Source organism: Nicotiana sylvestris, chromosome 7, assembly GCF_000393655.2.
Source record: "Nicotiana sylvestris chromosome 7, ASM39365v2, whole genome shotgun sequence".
Taxonomy (NCBI): domain Eukaryota; kingdom Viridiplantae; phylum Streptophyta; class Magnoliopsida; order Solanales; family Solanaceae; genus Nicotiana; species Nicotiana sylvestris.
This window is the reverse complement of record NC_091063.1, coordinates 15,917,102-15,940,887: the sequence shown is the minus strand read 5'-3', so window position 1 is coordinate 15,940,887 and position 23,786 is coordinate 15,917,102. Positions and strand designations below refer to the sequence as shown.

Sequence of the window (23,786 nt, the reverse complement as noted above, 5' to 3'; positions counted from 1 at the left end):
TAATTTATTTTTCCTGTTTTGCCCTTAGCATTAATTACTCATTCCAAATCTATTAAGACTATACACCGATTAATATAGGTATCATGGTAAATTATGCATTTAATTAGGTTGTTTAGAAATTGGTTTTTTCTTCGATAAGATTTTCTTCAATATTCAGTACCTTTTTCCTATACGACCACTCTAAAAGGTGGACAATTTTCATTAAAATAAAAGAGTTCATATTCTTTTTATCGATTAACTTTCGGCTCCATATTAAACCAGAAAAGAAAAGTATTTGATTCTTATTTTAAAATATTCCTATTTAGTCGAATTAAAACATTTAAATTAGAAAGAAATGAGTAATTAGCTTTCGCATTTATGTCAAATTAAGACAAGTGATGCTTGCTTTAATGTTCGGGCGCCTCCATCACTAGTCCATGGATTAAAGGTTTGGGTCATGTGAAGATAAATCGATAATGAAAACTTACATAAAATCAATGTTAATAGTAAATTAGTATATGCATTAATGAGTAATGACAAGTGTTATTCAACTATTAAGATGAATGACACCAAACTAACAAATACGTAATAGCCATTAATCAATGAATTTAAGTTATATTCATTGACAGTGTAAAAGTATTTACACAATTAACTATATTTAATATCATTGTTTAAGATTTTTTAATAAATGATGTGTAATTAGTCTTTACAAATTAAATAGTGATGATATAAAAAATGTATAATATTTTTTTTTAATCAATTTATTTGGTGTAAACATCATATACAAATAAATCCTTTCAATAAAAACACCATTCATCTTCCCAAAATGAGGTGGGGTTAGAAAAGAATTTGTGTCAAATTCTTAATTTACATTTAATCATGATGAAATTCATCAAAAAGGGGAAAAAACAAAAAGAAAATTGAGAGAACTAAACCTGAAAGTGGGCCCACAATCGAAGGATGGCCCACTTTGAAGCCAGCTGTACGTCTATCTATCTACCCTCCATTTGAGAGTCTCTTTCCTTTTTCATATTCTTCTCTCTCTGTAACCTTTCCGTTTCCATTTGCAGAGACAGAAAGGAGAGAATTTCTCTTTCCTTTTTTATTTATAGCAATTTTTTTTTTACAAATATAAATAAATCAAATAGCAATCCCAAAAGAGACATAACAGTTTCGTTTTCCGAAAGAGTTTTCTCTCTGTTTCTGTCTAAAGAAGTCATGGCGGTATGATTCTCAATTCCCTTTACATTTCTTTTATTATTTTTTGTTTTAAATAAAAAATACCCTTTTTAAGATTTTGATTATGAGCTAGTTCTTTGTTCTTCTCTGAGCTTCTTTTGTTAAAAAAAGGGGGGGGGGGGGGAGAAGAGTAGGCTTATGAATTATTTAGTTTGTGTTAAAATTATTGTTCATAATTCTAAGATGTTTTATTTTGGGTGATTTATGATATTTAGGTCTTGGTATAATTTCTTTTTGAGATTTTACTGTGTATTTTGTGTCTGGTTTTAATGTTGAGGAAAGAAACTTTCTATTTTCATGGTGAATTTGTTTTTTTTGTTTTTTTTTTTGGTTTTTGTTCTTGCCCTTGAAACCTTTATTCGTTTATATTTTAAAGATTGAATTTTTGGTTTTTTAGAAGTTAAGTGGTTGAAACTAATACTAATAGAATAGAAGCTCAGAAGGTTAATGGCAATATTTTAGGATTATCTTTTTTTTTTCGACAGTAGTATCCGGGCAGCTTACCTCAACTATTTCATCGGATACCTACTACCTCGTGCCGGCACAAATACCGAGTAACTCTATCTACCAAGTGCTGGAATGATAAGAAGAAATCACTTGTTTCGAGGTAGTAGATGTATGGTGGAATAGTATGTTCGCCCAAGGTGGCCCGAACACCACCATCATAAAAGAAAAAGTTAATACACAGAGACATTTTCCCTTTATTACTATGTTTCTGTTTCAGTCATTCCAATTCTCTCTGTGTTAAGTAACAGATTCTTTGTCTGGGTTTCTAGTTTTTTGCATAAAACCTTTTGCTTAATATTTTGAAAACATTTCACCAGTAAATGGTACTATTTGCTTCTACAATTTACTTTTATGGTTTTGATGTAATCCTATTCTTCTGAAATAATTACTTTAACAGGATAAGCTGCCGTATATTTGCTTTTATTTACTCATAGTTATCACCTGAATACTTTTCATTATTTTGGATAACAACAAAAACCATGACAAAAATAATGCAATGTACCCAAAATTGTAATGCTAGACCAAGTTGTGATTCAAAATCATGTTTAGGTCACATACTTTTTTGGTGGAATATGGGAAGGGGTTGACAGATTCGTGCGCTAAACGCATCTCTGTATGTCCTTTGCCCCCTCCCCTTCCGAGAAGGTTTTTGCATGCACTTGAGAATCTTATGTTCGTGCACTCTTTTGCTGCTTGACTTACTTTGCAATGCTGAAGCATTTGCTTAGTGCAAGCCATAATAGGAAATAACATTATCCAGATACGGTATTATGTTTATGTATTTGACTCTTATTTGATTATGTTTAATTTGTCATTAGTAGGTTTTTTGCACCAGTGTCTATTGATGGTGTCCATCTCATTCAAAAACCAAAGTAATAGGCATGTGCCTAAGGAAAGTTTTTTTGGTTTGGTAGCCAACCTTGTTGAATTGGTATGATTTGGTAGCCAACCTTATTGACTTGGTTTGGTTTAGTAGCCAAACTTGTTGAAATTGTGAAAAGTGTGTACAAATTGTCAAATATTTTATTTAGGCTTTAGAAAGTGAGGTTTTGGCTATAAAAGGAGAGCTTCAACTCTCATTTCTACACACCAAAAATCTTAGACAATACGTCTGAGTGAAAGTTAGAGAGCAAGGTATTCCATAGACTATAAGAAAATAGTCTGTAAAGAAAAATAGAGTGTGAGAGATATTGTAGTGAGGTGGAAAAAGCAAAAGAGTGTTTTTTCTTTTGAGGGTGTAGTGGTCTGAGGAGTATTTGTACTCGTTACTACACAGTGTAAAATTTCTCGCTATAGTGATATCAGTTGCTCTTCTTGGCTGTGGTTTTTCCCTTATTCAGAAGGGTATTCCACGTAAAATCTTGGTGCATTATTGCTGCATTTTTACTCTTGTTGATTTAACCATAACTTAGTGTTTCGCATTTATCACTAATACCGTGAATATTATTTTATGGGTCTATTTTTTCAACAAGTGGTATCAGAGCTAAGGTTCTGTCTGAGTATGCTCTTTGGTTGCAGCACAGTCTGAACTTCCACATCAGAAAAGAATTACTTTGGTCTCCTAATAAATTGTATTTTGTATTTGTGATAAAAGATGGAAGCCAACACTAGTAGAATGGTTATTTTGATTGGCACAAGTTATGCCATTTGGAAGGGCAAAATGGAAGATTTATTCTATGTCAAGAATTTTCATCAATCTGTCTTCACAACTAAAAAGCCTGATAATAAATCAAATGAAGAGTGTAATTTGATACACAGACAGGTTTGCGGCTTTATTAGACAGTGGGTTGACGATAATGTTTTAAACCATATTTCTGGGGAGACACATGCTCGGACCCTATGGGAGCACCTTGAAAGTTTGTATGCTCGGAAAATTGGAAACAACAAGATGTTTCTGATAAAGCAGATGTTGGGTTTAAAATACCACGATGGTTCCGCGATGATAGATCATCTGAATAATTTTTAGGGGATCATGAACCAGTTATCTGCTATGGGCATTAAATTTGATGATGAAATTCAAGGCTTGTTTCTACTTGGTTCCCTGCCAGATTCTTGGGAAGTTCTTAGAACTTCATTATCAAATTCAGCTCCGTATAGTGTGATCTTTATGGATTTTGCCAAGAGCAGCCTTTTAAATAAAGATATGAGAAAAAAATCTCAGGGTTCCTCCTCATCAGATGTCTTGGTGACTGACTCTAGGGGGAGAAGCAAGAATCGGGGTTCTCAAAATAGAGAATATAATAGAAGCAGATCCAGAAGCAGACTTAAAGATATTGAGTGTTATCATTACAGGAAGAAAGGGCACACAAAAAAGTTCTGCCAGATTTTGAAAAAGGAGAATAGAGACAAGGAAGAACAGAAAGAAGATTGGCAATCGTGTGGCCACCGTCACCACGAGAAGATCTTGTTACTGTCCTTGATGTGGATCTGATAAATATTGCTTGTGATGAATCAAGCTGGGTTGTGGACAGTGGTGCCGCATCTCATGTGACATCAAGGAAGGAATTTTTCTCATCCTATACTTGGGGTGACTTTGGAACTTTGAGTATGGGTATGAGACTGTATTTAGGGTGGCTGGTGTTGGAACGGTTTGTTTGGAAACTAGTATTGGAACTAAACTAGTTTTAAACAATGTAAAACATGCACTTGATGTTCGTTTGCACTTGATCTCTGTTGTGTTTTGGATGATGAGGGATATATCAGTACCAATGGTGCTGGAAAGTGGAAGCTCACTAAGGGTTTAGGGTTTCATGATTGTGGCTCGTGGGGAAAAGCGTCGTGGTCTATATTGGACTACGACCTCTACCTGTGTTGATATGGTGAATGCCGTTGAGAGCAATAGCTCTTCAACGTTATGACATAAGAGACTTAGCCACATTAGCGAGAAAGGACTAAATGTTCTGGCCAAGAAGAAATTGTTGTTAAATTTTGAAAGTGTAAAATTAGAAAAATGTCAGCATTGTTTGGCTGGAAAACAAAAAAGAGTTTCTTTCCAGTCTCATCCTCCTTCAAGAAAGATAGAGTTGCTTGAGTTGGTGCATTCAGATTTATGTGGTCCAATGAAGACAAGGACTTTGGGTGGTGCACTTTATGCTACCTTTATTGATGATTGCTCAAGGAAACTTTGGGTCTACATCTTGAAGACTAAAGACCAAGTGCTGGGTGTCTTTAAGCAGTTTCAAGCTTCAGTTGAAAGAGAAACTGGAAAGAAGCTGAAGTGTATTCGTACTGATAACAGTGATGAATATTGTGGACCGTTTGACGAATACTGCAACCAACAGAGTATCAGACACCAAAAGACTCATCCTAAGACTCCTCAGCTTAATGGTTTAGCACAAATGATGGACAAGACCTTGATGGAAAGAGTCAGATGTTTGCTTTCTGAAGCAAAGTTGCCGAACTCCTTTTGGGGTGACGCTTTGTTGACGGCCGCACATGTTATATTAATCTATCCCCTGCGGTTGCTTTGCAAAGTGATGTTCCAAACAGAGTTTGGTATGGCAAGGATGTTTCCCATGACCACTTGAACAGAGGAGGATGTAGTGTATCAAACCAAACCAAGTCAACAAGATTGACTACCAAACCATACCAATTCAACAAGGTTGACTACCAAACCAAAGAAACTTTTCTTAGGCACATGTTTATTACTTTGGCTTTTGAATGAGATGGACACCATCATTCAGATGATCTATCATCGCGGAACCATCGTGGTATTTTAAACCCAACATCTACTGTATCAGAAACATCTTGTTGTTTCTAGTTTTTCGAGCATACAAACTTTCAAGGTGCTCCCATAGGGTCCGAGCATGTGTCTCCCCAGAAATATGGTTCAAAACATTATCGTCAACTCACTGTCTAATAAAGCTGCAAACCTGTCTGCGTATCAAATTACACTCTTCATTTGATTTATTATCAGGTTTTTTAGTGGTATAGGTTGATGAAAATTCTTGACATAGAGCAAATCTTCCATTTTGCCCTTCCAAATGGCATAATTTGTGTCAATCAAAGTAACCATTCTACTAGTGTTGGCTTCCATCTTTTATCACAAATACAAATATAAATATTATTTATTAGGAAACCAAAGTAATTCTTTTCTGATGCGGAAGTTCAGACTGTGCTGCAACCACAGATCATATTCAGACAGAACCTTGGCTCTGATACCACTTATTGAAAAAATAGACCCGTAAAATAATATTCACGGTATTAGTGATAAACGCGAAACACTAAGTTATGGTTAAATCAACAAGAGTAAAAATGCAGCAATAATGACACCAAGATTTTACGTGGAAAACCCTTCTGAATAAGGGAAAAAACACGACTTAGAAGAGCAACTGATATCACTATAGCAAAAAATTTTATACTGTGTAGTAACGAGTACAAATACTCCTAAGACCACTACACCCTCAAAAGAAAAAACAGTCTTTTACTTTTTCCACCTCACTACAATATCTCTCACACTCTATTTTTTTCATAGACTATTTTCTTATAGTCTATGAAATACCTTGCTCTCTCTCACTCAGATGTATTGTCTGAGATTTTTGGTGTGTAGAAATGAGAGTTGAAGCTCTCCTTTTATAGCCAAAATCTCACTCTCTAAAGTCTACAATATTTGACAATTTGCACACATTTTTAACAAGGTTGGCTACTAAACCAAACCAAGTCAACACGGTTGGCTACCAAACCATGCCAATTCAACAAGGTTGACTATCAAACCAAAGAAACTTTCCTTAGGCACATGCCTATTACGTTGGCTTTTGAATGAGATGAACACCATCAGTGTGATGATTTGCAGCCTTCTCAATATTGCATCTTGTGACATTTCAATATCGTCAACAATCATAATTTAGCCCTTTCTCAATTTTGTTTGTGGCAGAAGTTTTGTGGAAGTTGGGGGTGGGGTTGGGGGTGATGATTCTTCTTGTTTCTGTCTGATCAGTGCTATTTGTGAAGTGTGATGCTTTGACTCATTTATCATTAGTAGGCATTTTATCATGTCAATTCAATATATTGTTGATGTTATTGTTTTGTTTTTTATTTTATAACATAGAACTGTAGAACTACAATAATCTGATAGTTTTCTTTTTTTCAAAAAAAAAAAATCTCTACAGGAAAAAGGGCGTCCACTTCCTAAGTTTGGAGAGTGGGACGTCAATGACCCAGCTTCAGCTGAGGGATTCACAGTGATCTTTAATAAAGCTCGAAATGAGAAGAAAGGTGGCAAGATGGACTCACCACCGAAGGGTGATTCTGCATACAAGAATAAAGCAATGCTTGGAAAGCCTCAATCAGTAAGTTGTAGTCCACATATTGTCTATCAGTTCTGGTGGTTCGTGTTATTTTATACGGATTACCATTCCACCCTCAAGTTTGATTGTATGGGGAAAAAGGTTCTCGAAACCTTGTAAACACAATAAGTTACATTTGTAGAGAAGGGTATTTGAACTGGTGTTCTAATAGTATATCCGTACTAACAGCTGAAATAGTGGACGGTTGTGGTACAACATAAAATATCATCGATAAAGATAATGGTTGCCATGATATGTCCTGTATTGTTTACAAGGATCCATTCTGTATAGTTATAGTGCTAATTCTCCAAGAATTGACCGCATTCGTCAATTATTTTTGGAGCTTCACTATTTGCAAAAGGTGAATACGATTAGTTGTGCATTAGTATTTTAGTTAATGATGTTTAAGATCAAAGACAGTTACGTGGTTGCTCATCTCGTTTTCTCAAGTAACATGTCTGCATTTTATACATAAATTCCAGATTATAACTTTTGAGTGCACTGTCTTTCAGAAAAAATGGTTTTGCTGTATGCAATCTACTGCGGCCGAATCATGAACTGTCTTAGCTGCTACATACTGCACTGGAAAGTGATGTTGGTTGGAACCAGACTCTACGAGTGACCTATAACACTAGAGCTGTAGTCATGATCTGATGAGGAATACTGGGATTTTGCTGTTGTATTTTGGAATATTTGCTCAAATTGCAGGCTTTTGCTGCCAAAATATTAATGATATATATTTGTTTATTTTTTTATCTTGACTACATCATTGCTTCTGTTATTTTGATTTTCTTGTCAAGCTAAGGAGGGATTGGTTAATCTTAATTGATTTATTGGCGTTCTTGATTGGCATTCCTTGCAATGAAAACATAAATATCGAAAGCTATACAAAGACACACATATTTATCTAATAATCATTGTTGTAAGGTGTTTGTTTAAATTAGCTTCATTAATCACACTAGTTTGTAGTTATTGAATTATCCTTGGCATAACTGGTAAAGTTGTTGCCACCAGGAGGTCACAAGTTCAAGTCGTGAAGACAGTCTCTTGCAAAAATGCAGGGTAAGACTTCGTACAATAGTCCTTCCGACCCTTCCCTGGACCTGCACATAGCGGGAGTTTAGTGCACCTAGTTGCCCTTTCTTTATCTATTTACACCATTATAAATGATACGGAATTTTTTATACTCCAATCTAAACATGCTCATATCAAAAACAATTTAGACAATCCAAATCAAAGAGAGACGTTTTATAATCATTTAACTATCATCATTTGTGTATCGAACTAAGGAATAACTATACATTATAGACATCAAAATTTTCTTGATTAGCAAGACTGGCTCCAAGTTGTCTAATTTGGTAATTGCTTTAGGTTGCAGGTTTCAATATCATGAATTTCTGACTCTGCCACTGCTTTAGACTCTAGATGACTTAAGCTTCTTCTCAAAAAGGCGTCGCAGGAGGAAACTCTGAAGCTCAGTAACCAAAAATAGAGCTATTGATTCAACAATGGCCTTGGTCATCGCTCTTCGCCCCATACCTTCATTCACTGCATTTCCAGCAGAAAAATATTAGCCCACATATCAATATGCATTTCTCTCAAATAAAAAGCAACTTTTTTTCTTTCTTTGGGTGTTTTTGGTATTTCAGGAAATATTTTCAATTTTTTCATGTTTGGTTGACCTAAATATTTTCCTTATAAACAAAATGACTTCCCTACCCCACTGCTCACACAAATGTTAAGTAGAAACTTGTTTACCCCAAGATAGGGGTAAGGTCTGCGTACACACTACCCTCCCCAGACCCCACAAGAGGAGATAAAATATTTTCCCAAACTCTCTTTCAACCATATAAGGTTCATAAGATGATACTGTCAATATAGCACTGGCTAGCCATTTTTCGGACTGGTAATCGAAACTAGCCAGCGTTTGCGAAGTCATTGAAAAATAGCCATTGTTTTGTTGAAACACAGAAAGTTCCAGCATAATATGCGGGATTATGGAGCTCCTGCGTATAAACTTCCAGCATATTATATTGGAATTCCAGGGCACGACAGCATAATATGCGGGATTATAGAGCTCCTGCATATAAACTTCTAGCATACTATGATGGAACTCAATTCCAACATAGCTCATATGTAAAAAATCCGAACTCCAGCATAATATGCTGGAATATTTCCGAATTTTTAACAGTGTTTTTGTTCATATTTTATCTTACATGAAAAATGGCTAAATTTCGATTACTTTTGAAATTTTACTATTTTTCAATTACCAGTTGTAAATGTGGCTATTTTTGAATTTCACCCGATGATACCTGATGCCTGACGCTCAGTCTGCGCTTCAAGCCAATGTTGTTCAACCTGTATCTTCTGAAGAGCTTCTTCTAACTTTGATATATGTTCCAGCAATGGATCAAAGTGTTCTGGATCCATTTAACACGAAAGCATCACACTTGTAAGTGTAACCATAGAGAGTTGCAAGAGAAAAAATAAGAAAAACTGACCAAAAATGAAAGAAAAAAGTATGGTTATGAACCAAGACGATTATTACCATCTTTTGCAGGCTGATTGTAGTGTGTAAAATGGCTAACATGTAAATCAAAGTCCATGTATTCATGGTAAGGCAAGTTATTTGTAAAACAAAACTGATAAACGCCTTTTCTCTGAGCCCTAAACTCATACATTTCACTAGACTTGTCGCGAAACTCATGAACCGGCTCACCAGAAGGCCCCTTTATCTGATAATTAAACAGAACTATATGTTAACAGTGTTGCAATGAAGAAAATGGAAGAAACAGTTTAATACTAGACATAAGAAACCTAAATTGTTATGTTTTCTAGATCCTATGCTCAGTTGCTTTTGATAGCACTAAAGTCATGATTTTTATGTTTCTCTTTTTCCTTAAAATCCTCGCTTTGTTCCATCCGCTGTTGCTTTTGACTCTTTCTAATCATAAAAGTTGGAAACATAATTACGTAAATAAAAGTGTGCTCTCTAACAACTTAAGGTTTTAGATGAGATGGACATAATTCAATATGGTATCAGAGCAGGCTGAGGTTCAAAGTTCTGAGTCTCACTGCAACAACCTATTATCAGGAAATTACCACGTGTTTAGTTTGGCATACAAAAAAGAATCAGGACAGCATGTGAGCTGGCGTGTTGGAAACAAAAATAGGCTAAACTCTCAGCAATTTATACCCAAACCAGAATATTGTTCATCTCAACCAGTTGGTATAATTTCCTACACTAATCCTATGTCTATCATTCCACAAATCACAAAATACGACGACAACAACAATAATAACAAGTGGAGTCCGGGGAAGGCAGTGTATAAGCAGACCTTACTCTAAATATAAAGAGGCTGTTTCCGATAGACCCTCGGCACAAGGAAAGATACAAAAAGAAACAGTAACAACAAGGCAAGATAAATCCCAGAACACGCACTACATATATATACAATAGAAACAAGAATCGATTTTTCCTAATATATGTTCACATATTAAACAAAAAAAAAAAAAAAAAGACATGGATACCATGGAAAAACAGAAAACAAAAGAAGTGCATCACCAGAAGATGGAGGGACGGCTCAGTAGTATAATAATGCCAGGGAGTGTCAGGTGCGATGACAACAAAGGAGAGTTGAAGAGTGTCTCCATCGTATTCTACATTCTGAGACAAACACTCTTCTCTGTCTATTACAAATCTAATTGCATGAATTCCCTTCCCCCAACACATGACCCCCAACAACAGTAATAGAGCCACTGTTACTGCCATTCTTGACCATGACGACCCTATTCCCATCTCTATTTAGGTTTATCAATTTTAGCCAAAAATAGTATGTATTGGATATATGGTTGCTTTTTTATTTACCTTCAAAATCCAAGGAAGAAGTGAATGGACTGAATAAAATAGGTTTAACAGAATATTTGATGATTGGCCAATATATATACTAGTTCTAGGAAAGAAGCAACGAACTCTTTCAGTTTCAGTTGTACTAGAATTCTTCCTACTTTTTCCCTATGCCTGTCAATGCTACGTTTAACTCTTACACGTTTTTTCCTTTCCTTCCCTAACTGGACTTACAAAGATCTTTTTTTTTTCTTCACATAATTAATAGAGTAGGAAATTATTCCATTTGTTTGGGATTGTTTTTTCGATTTTCAATTTTGTAAATATATAATCCAATCGGGACCAAAATAAGCTTGGTTGAATTTGAGTTTTCTCTTTTTAATTCGGTTTGATCGTTTAATTTATTTGTTATTTGTTAAGTTGCATCCTCTCCTATTGCTAATACTACTTAGAGCTCAACGATTCATGCTTTGATAAAACCTATTTTACCCCTACTAGTGTAATCGTGAGTGCATCATTATCTTAATTTACACTTTACAAAAGTCTCCAATTTCCTTCCCGGCCAATTCTCCCTTCTAATTAATTCTAGTGTCGACTAGATTGATGTGTAATACTCTTTTGATCATTGAAAGTATTTACCATAGCATTGTGCAAAACATGTTCTCTTTCTACAATGGGAAAGAGAATAACTTGATTTAAATCTAAAATTACGTGCTACAAATTCTTAAGTCCATATTAAACGCGAGCATTGATATAATCTATGCTAAATCAAATGAAAAAGAACACAAAATAGGTCAATTTTGTGTTTTTGTTTTTTAAATTTTCAAGATTTCCTTTTAAATGTCAAAATCAAGCCAAAAATAAAAATAAAAAATAAAAAAATTAGTTCAAAATGTGCGATGAACTAAAAACCCAAACAACCAAAAATCTTGGTCAGTTTGGATTAATTGAAAAGTCGACCTTCACCACCCTTTGATTGTGACATCTTGACTAGTGAAGCTGCCTCTTTAAACTTTTCCTTTAAAAAGGGAACAGTTTGGGTTGTCAACTTGAGTTTTGGAAGATGTGAACCATAGGGCTTTGATCATGCAAAAATTTCTACTATATCAATTATACAACATTACAAAGAATAGTGGTAATTTCTTGTGGCCTAAAAATAAAAATTGCCTCTTCACTGAGGAAAATGGTTTTTAATCAATTGGGTGCTTATTATCAGCCTTGCGAGCTGTATAGTGTGCAGATAGCAAAAGCAGAGATAAGAAAGCACTGGCTACAAATATTGCATCAAACCACCTGTGATAGAAGTCAAACTGTATGTCTCCACCTAAAACATCCGTTATGATTATCCTGCCAACATAAATCAAGTGAGCGAGATATATATATCAGATGGTAAATTAGTGTTGTTTGGTGTAAACGTGTTGTTTGGTGTAAAAACCAGGTGGGAGCAAGTTTTTTCCAGTATCAGAATCAACTAAATGTACTAGTCTAATAGCATTTTCCCATGTTCGCGAAAATGGTTAGTTAAAAAGTTATAGCTATGATTACACACCCCAATAAATTTTCAAGTAACTCAGCAAATGGCATTGAGAAGTATCTTATTCATGTTAGGAAATAGAGCGCAATTAGTTTAAAGTATTGAACATTATGAAGAACAAATATTCAAAATAAAAAGCTTATTACTAGTAACCATACCGATATTCAGTTGCCAGGCTCTTTCTAATCAAAAGAATGGATGATAGGAAGTACATTCCCATGATTTCAGAGAGAAAAAGCACGACGTTACTTGATGATCCACTTCCAACTCTGGAAACTGCAAAGAAGAACTGAGCACAACCAAAACACTTCAAGTTAGCTGAAGGATACTAGAGTCAATAAAAAGCTGGGTTTTCATTTCCAAACAGTTAAGAGGATGTCAAGTAGTTTCCTTGCGTCTATTGTGCGGGTACATGTGCAACCAAACTGGAGGATTTACTCATGAAGAAATGTTTAAGATTAAACCTTAAAAGAAGTTGAAATTATTTTGTTATCTCAAAGCAACTAGTAAAACAAAGTCAACAAGATGAACATGTGTGTTCTAGATACATAAACCATAAATGATGACATCCAGCAAACTTCGAAAAAGGACCATCAAGCATAATTTTACCTTCATCAAGTTAGTCAGGAAGCCCCTCACAGATACCACAATCAACACCCCAATGAACAGGAGAGAGATGTACTGCACGCACGAGGGAGCAATGGTCAGATAACTCCTGTCCAGAAAATAAAAGACGAAATACAAGCAGAAAGAACAAAACTACAAAGAAAGAGCCTCAGAATGAGCTCCTAAAGCTTACAGTGTCACTCATACAACAGTGATGAGTGACACCTTCACCTATCCAACATAACACTGTTCCCTATTAAATGATGTACAATTGATTTCACTCAGGTAGTAAAGATAACCTCGACTTGATATTAAAAGACAACAGTATACTGTTAAAGATTGTCTTATTATCAATGAGATTTAGTTTAGGTTCCATATTTATTTTAATTCTTATAAAATTTTAATGTGCTTACACATCCATTATCATACAAAAAGGAAAATTGCAAATGTCTTGAATTAGCTTCTCAGCTTTCACTTTTCAAGAATGTTGATCTAGTTTCCTTTCAGCGGTTTTGCTAATAGGTAAAACCAAAAGACATTTTCTTCAAGCACTTTCATCTTCGACCCAATTACTTCCAATTTCATGCAAGAATTTTAGAAGCTAGCTTCTTAATCAAATCTCGTTGCTGAAGGTTTATCTCCAAAATGTACTAACACAAACAATAGCTTCACTCAAATGATAGGCTACCATACAAGTAGAACCATAACCATGAATACCATGAGTAGATGAAATAATGCAGAGAGTAGATAAACCTGTGATAATAAGTTGACATTTATTCCGATGTCGAAGAACTGTAAAAATATGCTGATTGTCCTTGTTACAGGATCGACAGAACCGGCCTGTCAAGAACAATATGCTTGTTGTCAAATCTCAAGGATTCAGCTATAAATTATATAAAGAAAAGTGAATCACTAAGCAGATGAAATTCTAATTTAGAAGCATACCTCCTTGAAAACAACACTCTGAAGAGACTGCAAAAGTTAAAATGGTCAATTAGCTATCTGGCTCAAATAATAATAATAAGCAGAATTTGGAGGGGGTGAAAGCAACACGAAAGATCATAGAAAGACCTATGTGTGCAGTGCAGCAAATCCACAACATAAACAAACTTTGTTGTCCATGTCCGTATTAATATGATATAGAAATGGAGGACCATAAAAGTTTGTGCAGTGGTGTCAATCAACAAGAAAAACATCAATCAAGTTTCCTGCTAACACTAACATAGGCCTGTCATATGAACTGGAAAAGAGTAGTCATCATGTGAGAGGTGCTCAAATTTACCAAATTTAACATCATTTTCATACCTTTATCATTTTATACACACAATACACAGAACACACATAGCCCAAAAGATTTTGCAAGTGACCCTTCCATGTTCGAGAATAAGCAGCAGCTTCCTGGTGTAGTCAACAAATTGAAGCAGTTAAACACAAAGAAAGTAGATTCAAAGCAATTGAATTAAATCAATAAAAGAAAGTAATTTCACGATACAAGCTGAACTAGATGATGGACCATTAAATTATGAGCTTGCGGACAAATAAAGGAATAGTGTGCTGCTCTCATAAGGTAAAACAACAAAAAACCTATAAAAACGCAACACAAAGACGAATTAAGGAAGCTGAATGAACACATATAGATAGAGGGACTACCTTGTCGAGTAGGAGACACGAAAAATACAGTAGACAACCCCCCTGCCCCAAAACCCTTCAACTAGGAAAGCTGATAAACAACCAAAGAAAGCAAAAGGTCCAAGAAAAAGATGACGGCCATGTAATATTGTCATACATGTATACATTTTGGGGGAAAGGGGGAAGGAAGGAGGAGAAGGTTTCTTGGTTGCATAATTTGCTCAAACCATGCGAGCAGAATTAATATTTTAACCAGAGACGAGGTGTGTCATTCCTGCAAAATGGTAGTCTGTTTGATATAATTAAAGGTGCCAACTGTTTGGAAATAAGTAAGCCTGATGGGTTTTTCTGAGAAAAAGAGAAGCCAAGGAATGATGAATTAAGGGAAAACAAGTTTCAAACCTCAGGAAGGTTTAGTTAAGCATCGCACAACTTATATTGCACAAGAGAGTCTGCTAGGAAAAGTTCAGAAGGGAAGAGAGTGGAATAGTAATTTTGCGCTCCCTGTCTCAACGAGACCTACTTTCATAATTCTTTTTAATATATAATGGTCGTGTCTCGGCCAGCTTGCATGCATCATCACTAATCCATCGGCTACCTGCTACCTCACACCAGCATAGATACTAACTCTGCCAGCAAAAGCTTAGACAGATGAGAAGAAAGCATATAGTGGTCTTGTGTCTTCGTTGGGATTTGAACCCTGGTGTTACCCACTTTATTGACCACTAGGCCACACCATTGAGTGTGACTGTGACCTACCTTCTTTATCCAATCTTCCCCAAAAGCGCTGACCTATTTCTTTAAATATTTAAAAGGAGTGTTTCTCCACCCTTCGCAACAATTCAAATTAATATAACTGTTTGCTGGTCAATTCAAATTAATATAAGTTGATACTACTAATTTTATATATTTTTTGAGAAAGTAGCTTGATACTACTTCTCATATTTCACAAGTTGATGTTATATGATACAGAATAACTACTCCAACTTTTCACACTTCAAACTATAGTTTTAACCTTCTACCAAATCAATATGATAATTTATTCAGACATTACACTCTTAACAATCACATTGGTCATTTTTAGCAAGGTGGATGGTAAAAAAATAATATTCCCTCTGTTCCAATTTATGTGAACATGTTCGACTGGGCACGGAGTTTAAGAATAAATGAAGACTTTTGGAATTGCGGTCCTAAACAAGTCAAAATGGGGCCCAGAGTATTTGTGTGGTTATAAAAGCTTATAGAATTGGAATTCTTTTTGGAACGGACCAAAAAGGAAATAGGTTCACGTAAACGGGAACGGAGGGAGTACAGAATAAGAAAGTTCAATACGAACCTTAGCTTGGCGAAGCTCATAAATTTCCAAGAAAAGCTGCTTTGATAGTTCCTCTAAGGCCTGAACCTCGTTTTCCATGTTTCTAATATCTTCATGCATGACGTGCATCCAACACCAAAGAGAAGTTGCGTCAAAGAATTGTTAGAAAGTGATGTAAGTATCATGTACAGTTGAAAAAAGAGCATTTGATGTTCAAAAAAAAAGGAAAAAACAAACTTAAACAGATGAACGCTGAACACGTTACGTGACTTATTGTAATGCTCGTAGATCCTAGTAATTAGAGAGGAAAAGGAAGCCACCTTGCTGTTGTCCTACTTGAGTGACAGTATATCAAACCATCTTATCAAAAAGAGTGACAGAATGTCAACCCATACATCTAAAGTACAATGTCTCCCTCCATTCAAATGCGATATAACTAGAAGATGCCCCGAAAAGAAAGTCACTTCTTCAAAAATGCAATTTACGCCACTCGATTTCTCCTTATTATCAATTGTTATTTAAACAGTTGCATTTAATCCGACAAATTTTTGAAGTTAATGGAAAAAGTTGCGAGCTTTTATCCCACTATCGCTCCTGCTAATCAGAATCACAATAATGAACTTTCTTCTTGAACATTGTAATAGGCCCTAAATGTGATCATTCAAAATAAAGTTAGGAATTGTTTCACTTCCCACATCGTAGAATAAAAAGCATCAATCATTATGCCAGTTGTTTACTGCCATTTTTTTTTTAAGTCTTCAGATGTACTGCTTCATCCATCCAGAATAGTTTTTTACTCACCTGTCACTATGGCATGGTCAGACTATATAATATTAGAAAAGAATCATAGCAGAGAGAGAGAGAGAGAGGCAGCAATAGAAACTGAGAACTGTCGCAGAAGAAATTAACTACAATCAGCACATGTAGGAGACATAAAAAATAAAAATAAAATGAATCTTCCACACGGAGGCTTTTATGCACTTGAATCAATAAATTTCCTGGAGAAACTTTCCACCATACACTAACCTTGTTCCTTTTGGTCATCCTGAACGGATCGTACAACTGTTCCCACAATGCGCTTAAAGAAGGAACTCGCTTTTGTTTTCTGCAGCAGAAACAAATAGAGTACTTCAAAATAAAAGAAATAAGAAACTGCAAATGTTCAGAACCACAAAAGGACACCTTCCCTTTTCTTTCTTTTATTATCTCTTGGCAATAGCAACTGATGTAAAATATGAAAATTGAAGTTTCTTTTAAATACGGACAGTTAAACATCAGCAACACCTTCCCAAACATCAGCTAAACTTTCTTTTAAATATGGACAGTTGCAGTATAACTCCAGCAAGAAATTAAGTTCTGGTTTCTAAAGCAAGTTATAGTATTTCTTAAGGGCGTCAATATCTTTCCAAAAATGCTACTTGATTTAGAAAAGGGTATGACAGAGATACTCAAGATAGTGTTTCATGCAGGAAATACTGACAAACGCTACAACACCCACCGCTATAGCTAATTGTCCACCCTTCCGAAGTGTGCTAAGGGCATTTCAGTTGGCTCACTTGAACGAATATGCAGTAGAACTATATATATGTACTCTAGATATTATCAAGAATTGCACGGAGTACCTATGACTTCCAACGCAGGTAGGATAAGGGTATACAAAGGCATAATAAAGTGTCTCAGCCCATTTAGATACTAAGCTATCATCAATGACTTTACACTAGTATGACAGAGAAGAAAAAGTACAGGCTACCTACAGACATAATCTGCGTGTTTCTTTCCGTGCTTGTTTTTTTGGGCACGCCTGTGTACCCATAAAGAAAGCATACAAAAACAAGCTTAAGTTAACCAATTACCTCTTCCGAATCTTGGATCCGCTCCATTTCCCTTTGACAAAGAATAATTCTCTTTTTCTTTGCAATGCAAGTTTCAATTGACTGCATTAGCTGCCTCTCCAGTCCTTTGATCTCAGATTCCTCTATTTCTCTTCGATATAGAAAGAGTCAGGAAACTAAAACCAAATATGATTACTATAAAAATAATAAGCTCCTTTACTATAGACTTAAGTTCAACATATATTTGACTAAATGCTAGGAGTATCAAATTCAAATTGGTAAAACCCAGTCCAAGTAAGGCTATAGTAGGTTGTAGATAAAAGCAAGGGGTTATTACCCAAAGCTGTCTTTCTTAAAATAACAGTTTTTCCATTACACTAAGGAGGTTCAGAAAGGAGTGTACTGTACAGCTCACTATTGGATCTAGTTCAGTGCCATCTCCAAGAAGATAAGCTAGAAACCAACTGTGTTTGCACTCACATGCACCAACTTAAGCTGCATCTTATCCTCCCATCTTACCTGATGAATAGAGATAGATAACTGTATGGCAAATTTACTGCTCCAAAACCTGAAAGGATAGCCATGACAGTCACACCAATCACTCCAATCCTGCTAACCAGCTGAGGTATGGTGAAAAATCCTGAAAAAAGAAAGTAGAATACAAAGATGACAAGGGTCTGAGGAAAAATTACAAGTATATTTGTTAGTCCACTTCAAATAAACTGAGTGGACCTCCCATGTAGTCTAATGAGTCATTATAGACACTACCTTTAATATTAAAATCCGTGACTGGGACTGTGGGTAAAGTCAATAGAGTATGGCTATGAATTTCAATAAGATTTGTTAAGAAAATAGATCTTGGGCCTAACTCAAGCCCAAAAGTTAGTTGGGATGAGGATTATCCAAGACCACATAAAGAGACTACAGCCCATACCATTAACCAATGTGGGAATCTGACACCCCCTCGCTTGCACGGGGCTGGATATGCAAAGCATGGACAACATAACACGGGGTGAGAACTGGGTAAACCAAAAATAGGGTTTGGTCTAGCTCTGGTACCATATTAAAAAAAAATAGAAATTGGGTGTAACTCAACCCCAAAACTAACTAACGAGGTGAGTATTGTCCAAAAGCATATAAGGAGACTATCACTCATACCCTAAACTAGTGTGGGACTCTAGCGATACCCTTAGAGAATCTTTCATTTTCATCTTCAATCATTTTTAACTATTTCACTTAAGATTTCACAAAACGTTACAGCTTCTTCCATCAAATACAGATACTCTAAGTTAGAGCAAGCAAACACTATGATGACTAAGATACAGTAGAAAGAATCTGGAGTTCATCCCCGTCCGGTTACGAGAATATGTAGACGAGAAAACCAGACTAAAGAAATGGTTCGAGAGACTAGAGTAGCTTTCTTCTTCACGCAAAATTTAAAAATTACAGTAAGAATAGAGGGGAAAACTTCTGGTCCTATATAATCATGTCACTATGATGTCTTATTCATAAAGGTGAGGCCCAGAGAACATATTGCAATATCCAGCAAATCAACAAGGAGAGTGCGAAATCAAATCCGTGTGCAACAAGATACTATACAAACCTCTGTCAGGTGAAGGCATTGGAAAGTGAATGCCCAAACGCCAAAAACCATAGAGAAAAGCCAACAAGAATAAGATAGCACCCACTGCAGCCCGTTCCTTCCTCACGCCTGAATACAAACTCAAGATTCAAAACATTTTCTGAAGAGAGGTGATTGAGATGGTACAATCTAATATCTGTTGGAGTGTGAAAAAATTCATGGTAAAAAGTCAACACTACATACCACAATGCAACTTGTGCGCGTGAGAGAGAATGTTGGAACAGCATTGGAGTACATATAATCAAATTGCTCTATGGTTATGTTCAAGACTGTCCTATTTATTCATGGTGATTATGATATTATTTGTTGGCCCTTACAGGAGAACATGGAGTAGCCAGTTGATTTGCAATGAAGTTGCATAAATGGACAACAATGTGACATCAAACATACACTTTTTAAAAATATGGACTTTGTGCTTAACTCAACCCAAAAACTAGCTCTGAGGCGAGGATTGCCCAAACCATATAAGCAAACAACAACCATTATCTCAATCAATGTAGGACACTTAAATCCTCCTCCCTCCAGCACACTCAAGGTACAATACAACATGGTGGCCCAATATTGGATAAACCAAAAATTGGGACGGGTTTGGCTATGATGCCACATTAAGAAGATGGATCTTGGTCCTAAGCCAATGGCAAAAACTAGCTCACAAGGTAACCAAAGAACATATAGTCAATTTTATCGAAGTGCATTAAATATTTAGAATTCTAACCTAGCCTTAGTAACCCATAACCAGATCAAGTCTTCACTAATTCCAAAATAAACAACTTTCTGAATTCGTATTTTGTCACTTAATCCACATGATAAAAGTCCTTCTCTTCCACTTTAAGAGCATGATCCAAATTAGTGCTTTCAACAAAGTGCATTTAAAGGTGATGAAGCAAGCATGCAGAAGGACGCCATCTACTTAAAGTTTAGAGGTAACTACCATGAAACCTCCACGTGCATAGACAAGGAAATCATGCAAATAAAGCTCGTGTAAAGATTCCTACAAACACCATCTCGGAATTTCCACAAAGCACATCTCTCTAGGTATTATCCTCTTTTCTCTTTTCCTGAATAGCTAAGGAGTTGAGTTGCGGAGGACATAAAGTATCCAATACTTGGGATCTTATCACTTTTTCTCTTGAGAGAATAATCATAAAAAATGAGCAACATCACATGTTATAAATAGTTTAAAAGTACTTGAGAAAACGCATTATGTTGAGAGATCGATAAATAAATCATGTCTAGAGGGCCTCATGGTAGTCTTTGCCCTTTTTCATGCAAGAGGAGAAGAAAAATATCCCATTTTTTGTGCCATGAAGGATCTGGGGACTAAAATGACTGCACAGTAAGCAGCATCAGCCAATTCTTATCAATAGCAGGAATGGAAAAAATAAAATTAAAATAAAGATAGAAAAGAAAACAAAAAGAGGATAGAGCAGATTCAACAAAGGTATGTAAAAGGTTAAAACTGAAGTTTTCATTGAGCCTGATCATAGATAGCATCAGGTAGTGATGACAATAGGGCAACTTACCACTGTTGCAAAGCATCAGGTAGCAATGATAATAGGGCAACATGAAGACTAGTAACAATATCAAACAAAACAAGTCCACCTTCCAATTCATCCATCTTGCCCTACAATTTACAAAGAAACAGCATATAAAAATCTAAAAGATAGTGCAAATCTAGTAAAACAGACTGAAGATACTGTTCCCTGTCCCAAAAAATGACCTACTGACATCTTCATAGAACACTTCTCTCTCTCTCCAAAAATTCAAACTAATATAAGATAATACTACTTTATATAAATATTACTCATGATCTGACATGTTTTCAACTAATTATGCCATTTTTCTTCATGAACTATTATTTCTAACATTTTCTTTTACCAATGTCAATACAGTAATGTGGTTAAACATTACACTCTTAAAAAGCAAGTACGTCACAATCGGTATTCTTTAAAGGAGTGAAAGAAGTATGATATAACCTACTAGAGTCATTCATGCAACTATATTTTTGATAGGCCATACATTGAACTGGTATTGAGGACATAGTGTCTGCACAAAACTACAATGTTCACAAAACAACGTCAACATGATGAATCAATCTTTCGTTTGTGTGACTTTAAGGTTCTGCAGGATGAAGCAGCAGTTAACAATTATAGATATGCATACACGGAGACAAACTATAATGAACATAATCATAAGCCAGCTGTCACCAAAAGAGGACTTTGAAAACAAGAATTTTCATAACTCTTATGTTTTGCTTCTTATCTCGCACTCTCTTTATATTCCCTTTATGTAAAAAAAATAAAGATCTTAGTTGAAAAGAAACAGAATGAGAGAGTGGAAGACACGATTTTTTAGAGACAAAAGTTTGCTACAGGACCTTTTGGGCTTCAATGCTCTAACATATAGCTAAAGATGTAACACATAGAACTCAATAAGCTAGTTGAAATGCATCAGTGCTACAAGAATACTATGCAATAAAAGGGTACATAACAAAGTAAAAGGAAAGAACTACAGAAGAGTTGACAAGCTTTTAAATGGAAAAGATTAGACATGGTTTAAAATGATTACATAAGATAGAAGCTGCATGTAGCACATATAGAGGATAAAATAAGTGAAAGTTGGCAAAGATGCCTCATTATATAAACCTCCAAATACCCCGTTTGTAGGTATGACACTCTTATGATTGATGTGCTAAAAGGAGATAAGGTGTATCCAAAGTTACATGAAACAAATTGTTTGCAAAGACCTCTAATCTCATAATCAATATGAATTTAGTTAAAGAACACAAAGGAAGAACCAACCATAAATGTACGCAAGATCAACTAGTTTGGTTTAAGGCTTGGTTATTGTTATTATACGTACATTAGTCTGGTATATACCAGGACTCCTTTTAATCTGGTCAAAGACTTGCATGTCAATGTTCAAACAGTGACATTTACAGAACTGATAGTTTTAGAGTACCCGAAATTTGCCTCGTAGTACAAATTATTACCAGTAGTGAAAGGAAAATGTCCCAGTTGAACAAAACAAATATAGATGATATATATGAGCGATCCAACTAGCTTCGGATTGACACCTAGCCCATTGATTGATCAATCAGGATTCATCAGTTTTATATTCCAATGCCACAGATCCAATGAAGAATTTCCAACTATGCCAGCAAAGACAATCTCTAACTAGAAAGAACATAATCCCCAATTAGACTGAACACTGGGATTTATCTTCTATCAACCACAGAGTTTTCTCCAGTATGAACCCCAATAGTTACACACAGGCAGCTCACCGGTTTCCAATTAAGCAAAAACAAAAGCAAAGTTTCTGCCATTATAAATTGTGTTTTTCTCATCCCATTAATGCTATATTACTTTCAGAAAATAAAACAAAATAATTCTCCTAACCTAGTTCGCAGCTAAACAAATCAAACTAAAATAAGCTCAATACAAAGCAGATATGAACAGTGGGAATAAGAAAAAAAAGCATACTCTTTAGAAAGAAGGGGAATGATCTCGAAAAGGACAAGCTGAAAAAGGTTGCAGGAGAAAGCGAAAACAACACTGAAGATGATCTGAACCAGTACCCTCTTCTCTTCATACTCTTTATACAGTCGCCGATTCAAGAACCATAACCCCGTCCAACCCAGTAAAGTTAACGATCCCACTCCTATTACTCCCTCGTATAATCCTCTTCCCCATCCCATTGAATATTATTGCACTGATTTCCCTTTTCTGAGTTTGGAGTTTCTATCCTTCAGTATAACGTTACTAAACCCCACATTTCAGCATCTATTGTATATCAATAAACAAATAGTGATGATGATTCCCATGCATTTCACCGACTTTGTTTGTTCCCTTTTTTTCACAATAATAGTTTTCTCAAGAGCATCAGTTGAACTGGATCACCTAAAACTTTGAGATTTGATTTTGTTTAGTTTTTGTGATTACTGGTTTTGGAAGAAAAAGAATTTTTCTGGAGAACTTTTTTTGTGTTTGGAATTACAATTTGCACTTGTAATCCCCAAAAATATAATAGATTGTATTTCTGATCCTTGTGATATTTGGTCAGGCAAATTTAACTTTCAATTTATTGTAATGTGCACTTTTGAGTCCTCTACTTGTGAATCTTCACAAGAATTATGTACACTACATTTGAAAGAGTTGTAATTGTCCAAATGAAACAAAATCCACCGCGGTCCGGTCCTCAACATTCAAATCTCTGAAGTTTTACCATCGCGGTTCGCATAAAATGGCATTATGGACCGGAGAGAGGCACCGCGGATCGCAAGAAATCCACCGTGGACCGCGGTAAGCCTCACTCAGCAACACCAACCTAGGGTTTTACATTTTTCTCATTTTAAGCCTTAATTCACATGTT

General features: G+C 35.5%; 3 protein-coding genes across 3 annotated transcripts; 1 reads left to right on the top strand and 2 right to left on the bottom strand.

The window, feature by feature from the left end:
* Positions 1-1,006: 1,006 nt before the first annotated feature.
* On the top strand, positions 1,007-7,763 carry LOC104212059 (protein NOI4-like). Its single transcript, XM_009761241.2, has 3 exons — positions 1,007-1,203; positions 6,834-7,013; positions 7,523-7,763. The coding sequence occupies exons 1-3, from the start codon at positions 1,198-1,200 to the stop codon at positions 7,565-7,567; spliced, it is 231 nt and encodes a 76-aa protein (XP_009759543.1). The 5' UTR covers positions 1,007-1,197; the 3' UTR covers positions 7,568-7,763.
* Positions 7,764-8,202: 439 nt separating this feature from the next.
* LOC104212060 (transmembrane emp24 domain-containing protein p24beta2) lies at positions 8,203-10,927 on the bottom strand. The gene is made up of 4 exons (XM_009761242.2): positions 10,576-10,927; positions 9,559-9,745; positions 9,323-9,430; positions 8,203-8,558 (listed from the first exon to the last, which is right to left on the bottom strand). The coding sequence occupies exons 1-4, from the start codon at positions 10,807-10,809 to the stop codon at positions 8,425-8,427; spliced, it is 663 nt and encodes a 220-aa protein (XP_009759544.1). The 5' UTR covers positions 10,810-10,927; the 3' UTR covers positions 8,203-8,424.
* Positions 10,928-11,936: 1,009 nt separating this feature from the next.
* LOC104212061 (GPCR-type G protein 1) lies at positions 11,937-23,341 on the bottom strand. The gene is made up of 13 exons (XM_009761243.2): positions 22,898-23,341; positions 20,939-21,039; positions 19,377-19,484; positions 18,293-18,413; positions 17,795-17,924; positions 16,968-17,046; positions 15,963-16,051; positions 14,303-14,395; positions 13,943-13,969; positions 13,751-13,837; positions 13,001-13,072; positions 12,550-12,680; positions 11,937-12,204 (listed from the first exon to the last, which is right to left on the bottom strand). Exons 1-13 carry the CDS (start codon positions 23,110-23,112, stop codon positions 12,048-12,050), a joined length of 1,410 nt encoding a protein of 469 aa, XP_009759545.1. The 5' UTR covers positions 23,113-23,341; the 3' UTR covers positions 11,937-12,047.
* Positions 23,342-23,786: the final 445 nt, after the last annotated feature.

Bases quoted from the DNA above. Each gene is read 5' to 3' on its own strand.
- LOC104212059 (XM_009761241.2), top strand. The intron at 7,014-7,522 runs GTAAGTTGTAGT...ACTGTCTTTCAG, and splicing joins TGCTTGGAAAGCCTCAATCA to AAAAAATGGTTTTGCTGTAT.
- LOC104212060 (XM_009761242.2), bottom strand. From the start codon at position 10,809: ATGGGAATAGGGTCGTCATGGTCAAGAATGGCAGTAACAGTGGCTCTA. The intron at 9,431-9,558 runs GTAATAATCGTC...AAATGGATCCAG, and splicing joins CAATCAGCCTGCAAAAGATG to AACACTTTGATCCATTGCTG. The intron at 8,559-9,322 runs GTATCATCGGGT...CTGGAAATGCAG, and splicing joins GACTGAGCGTCAGGCATCAG to TGAATGAAGGTATGGGGCGA.
- LOC104212061 (XM_009761243.2), bottom strand. From the start codon at position 23,112: ATGGGATGGGGAAGAGGATTATACGAGGGAGTAATAGGAGTGGGATCG. The intron at 14,396-15,962 runs GTTCGTATTGAA...TGACTACACCAG, and splicing joins ATGAGCTTCGCCAAGCTAAG to GAAGCTGCTGCTTATTCTCG. The intron at 13,970-14,302 runs GTATGAAAATGA...TAACTTTTGCAG, and splicing joins GTGTGTATAAAATGATAAAG to TCTCTTCAGAGTGTTGTTTT.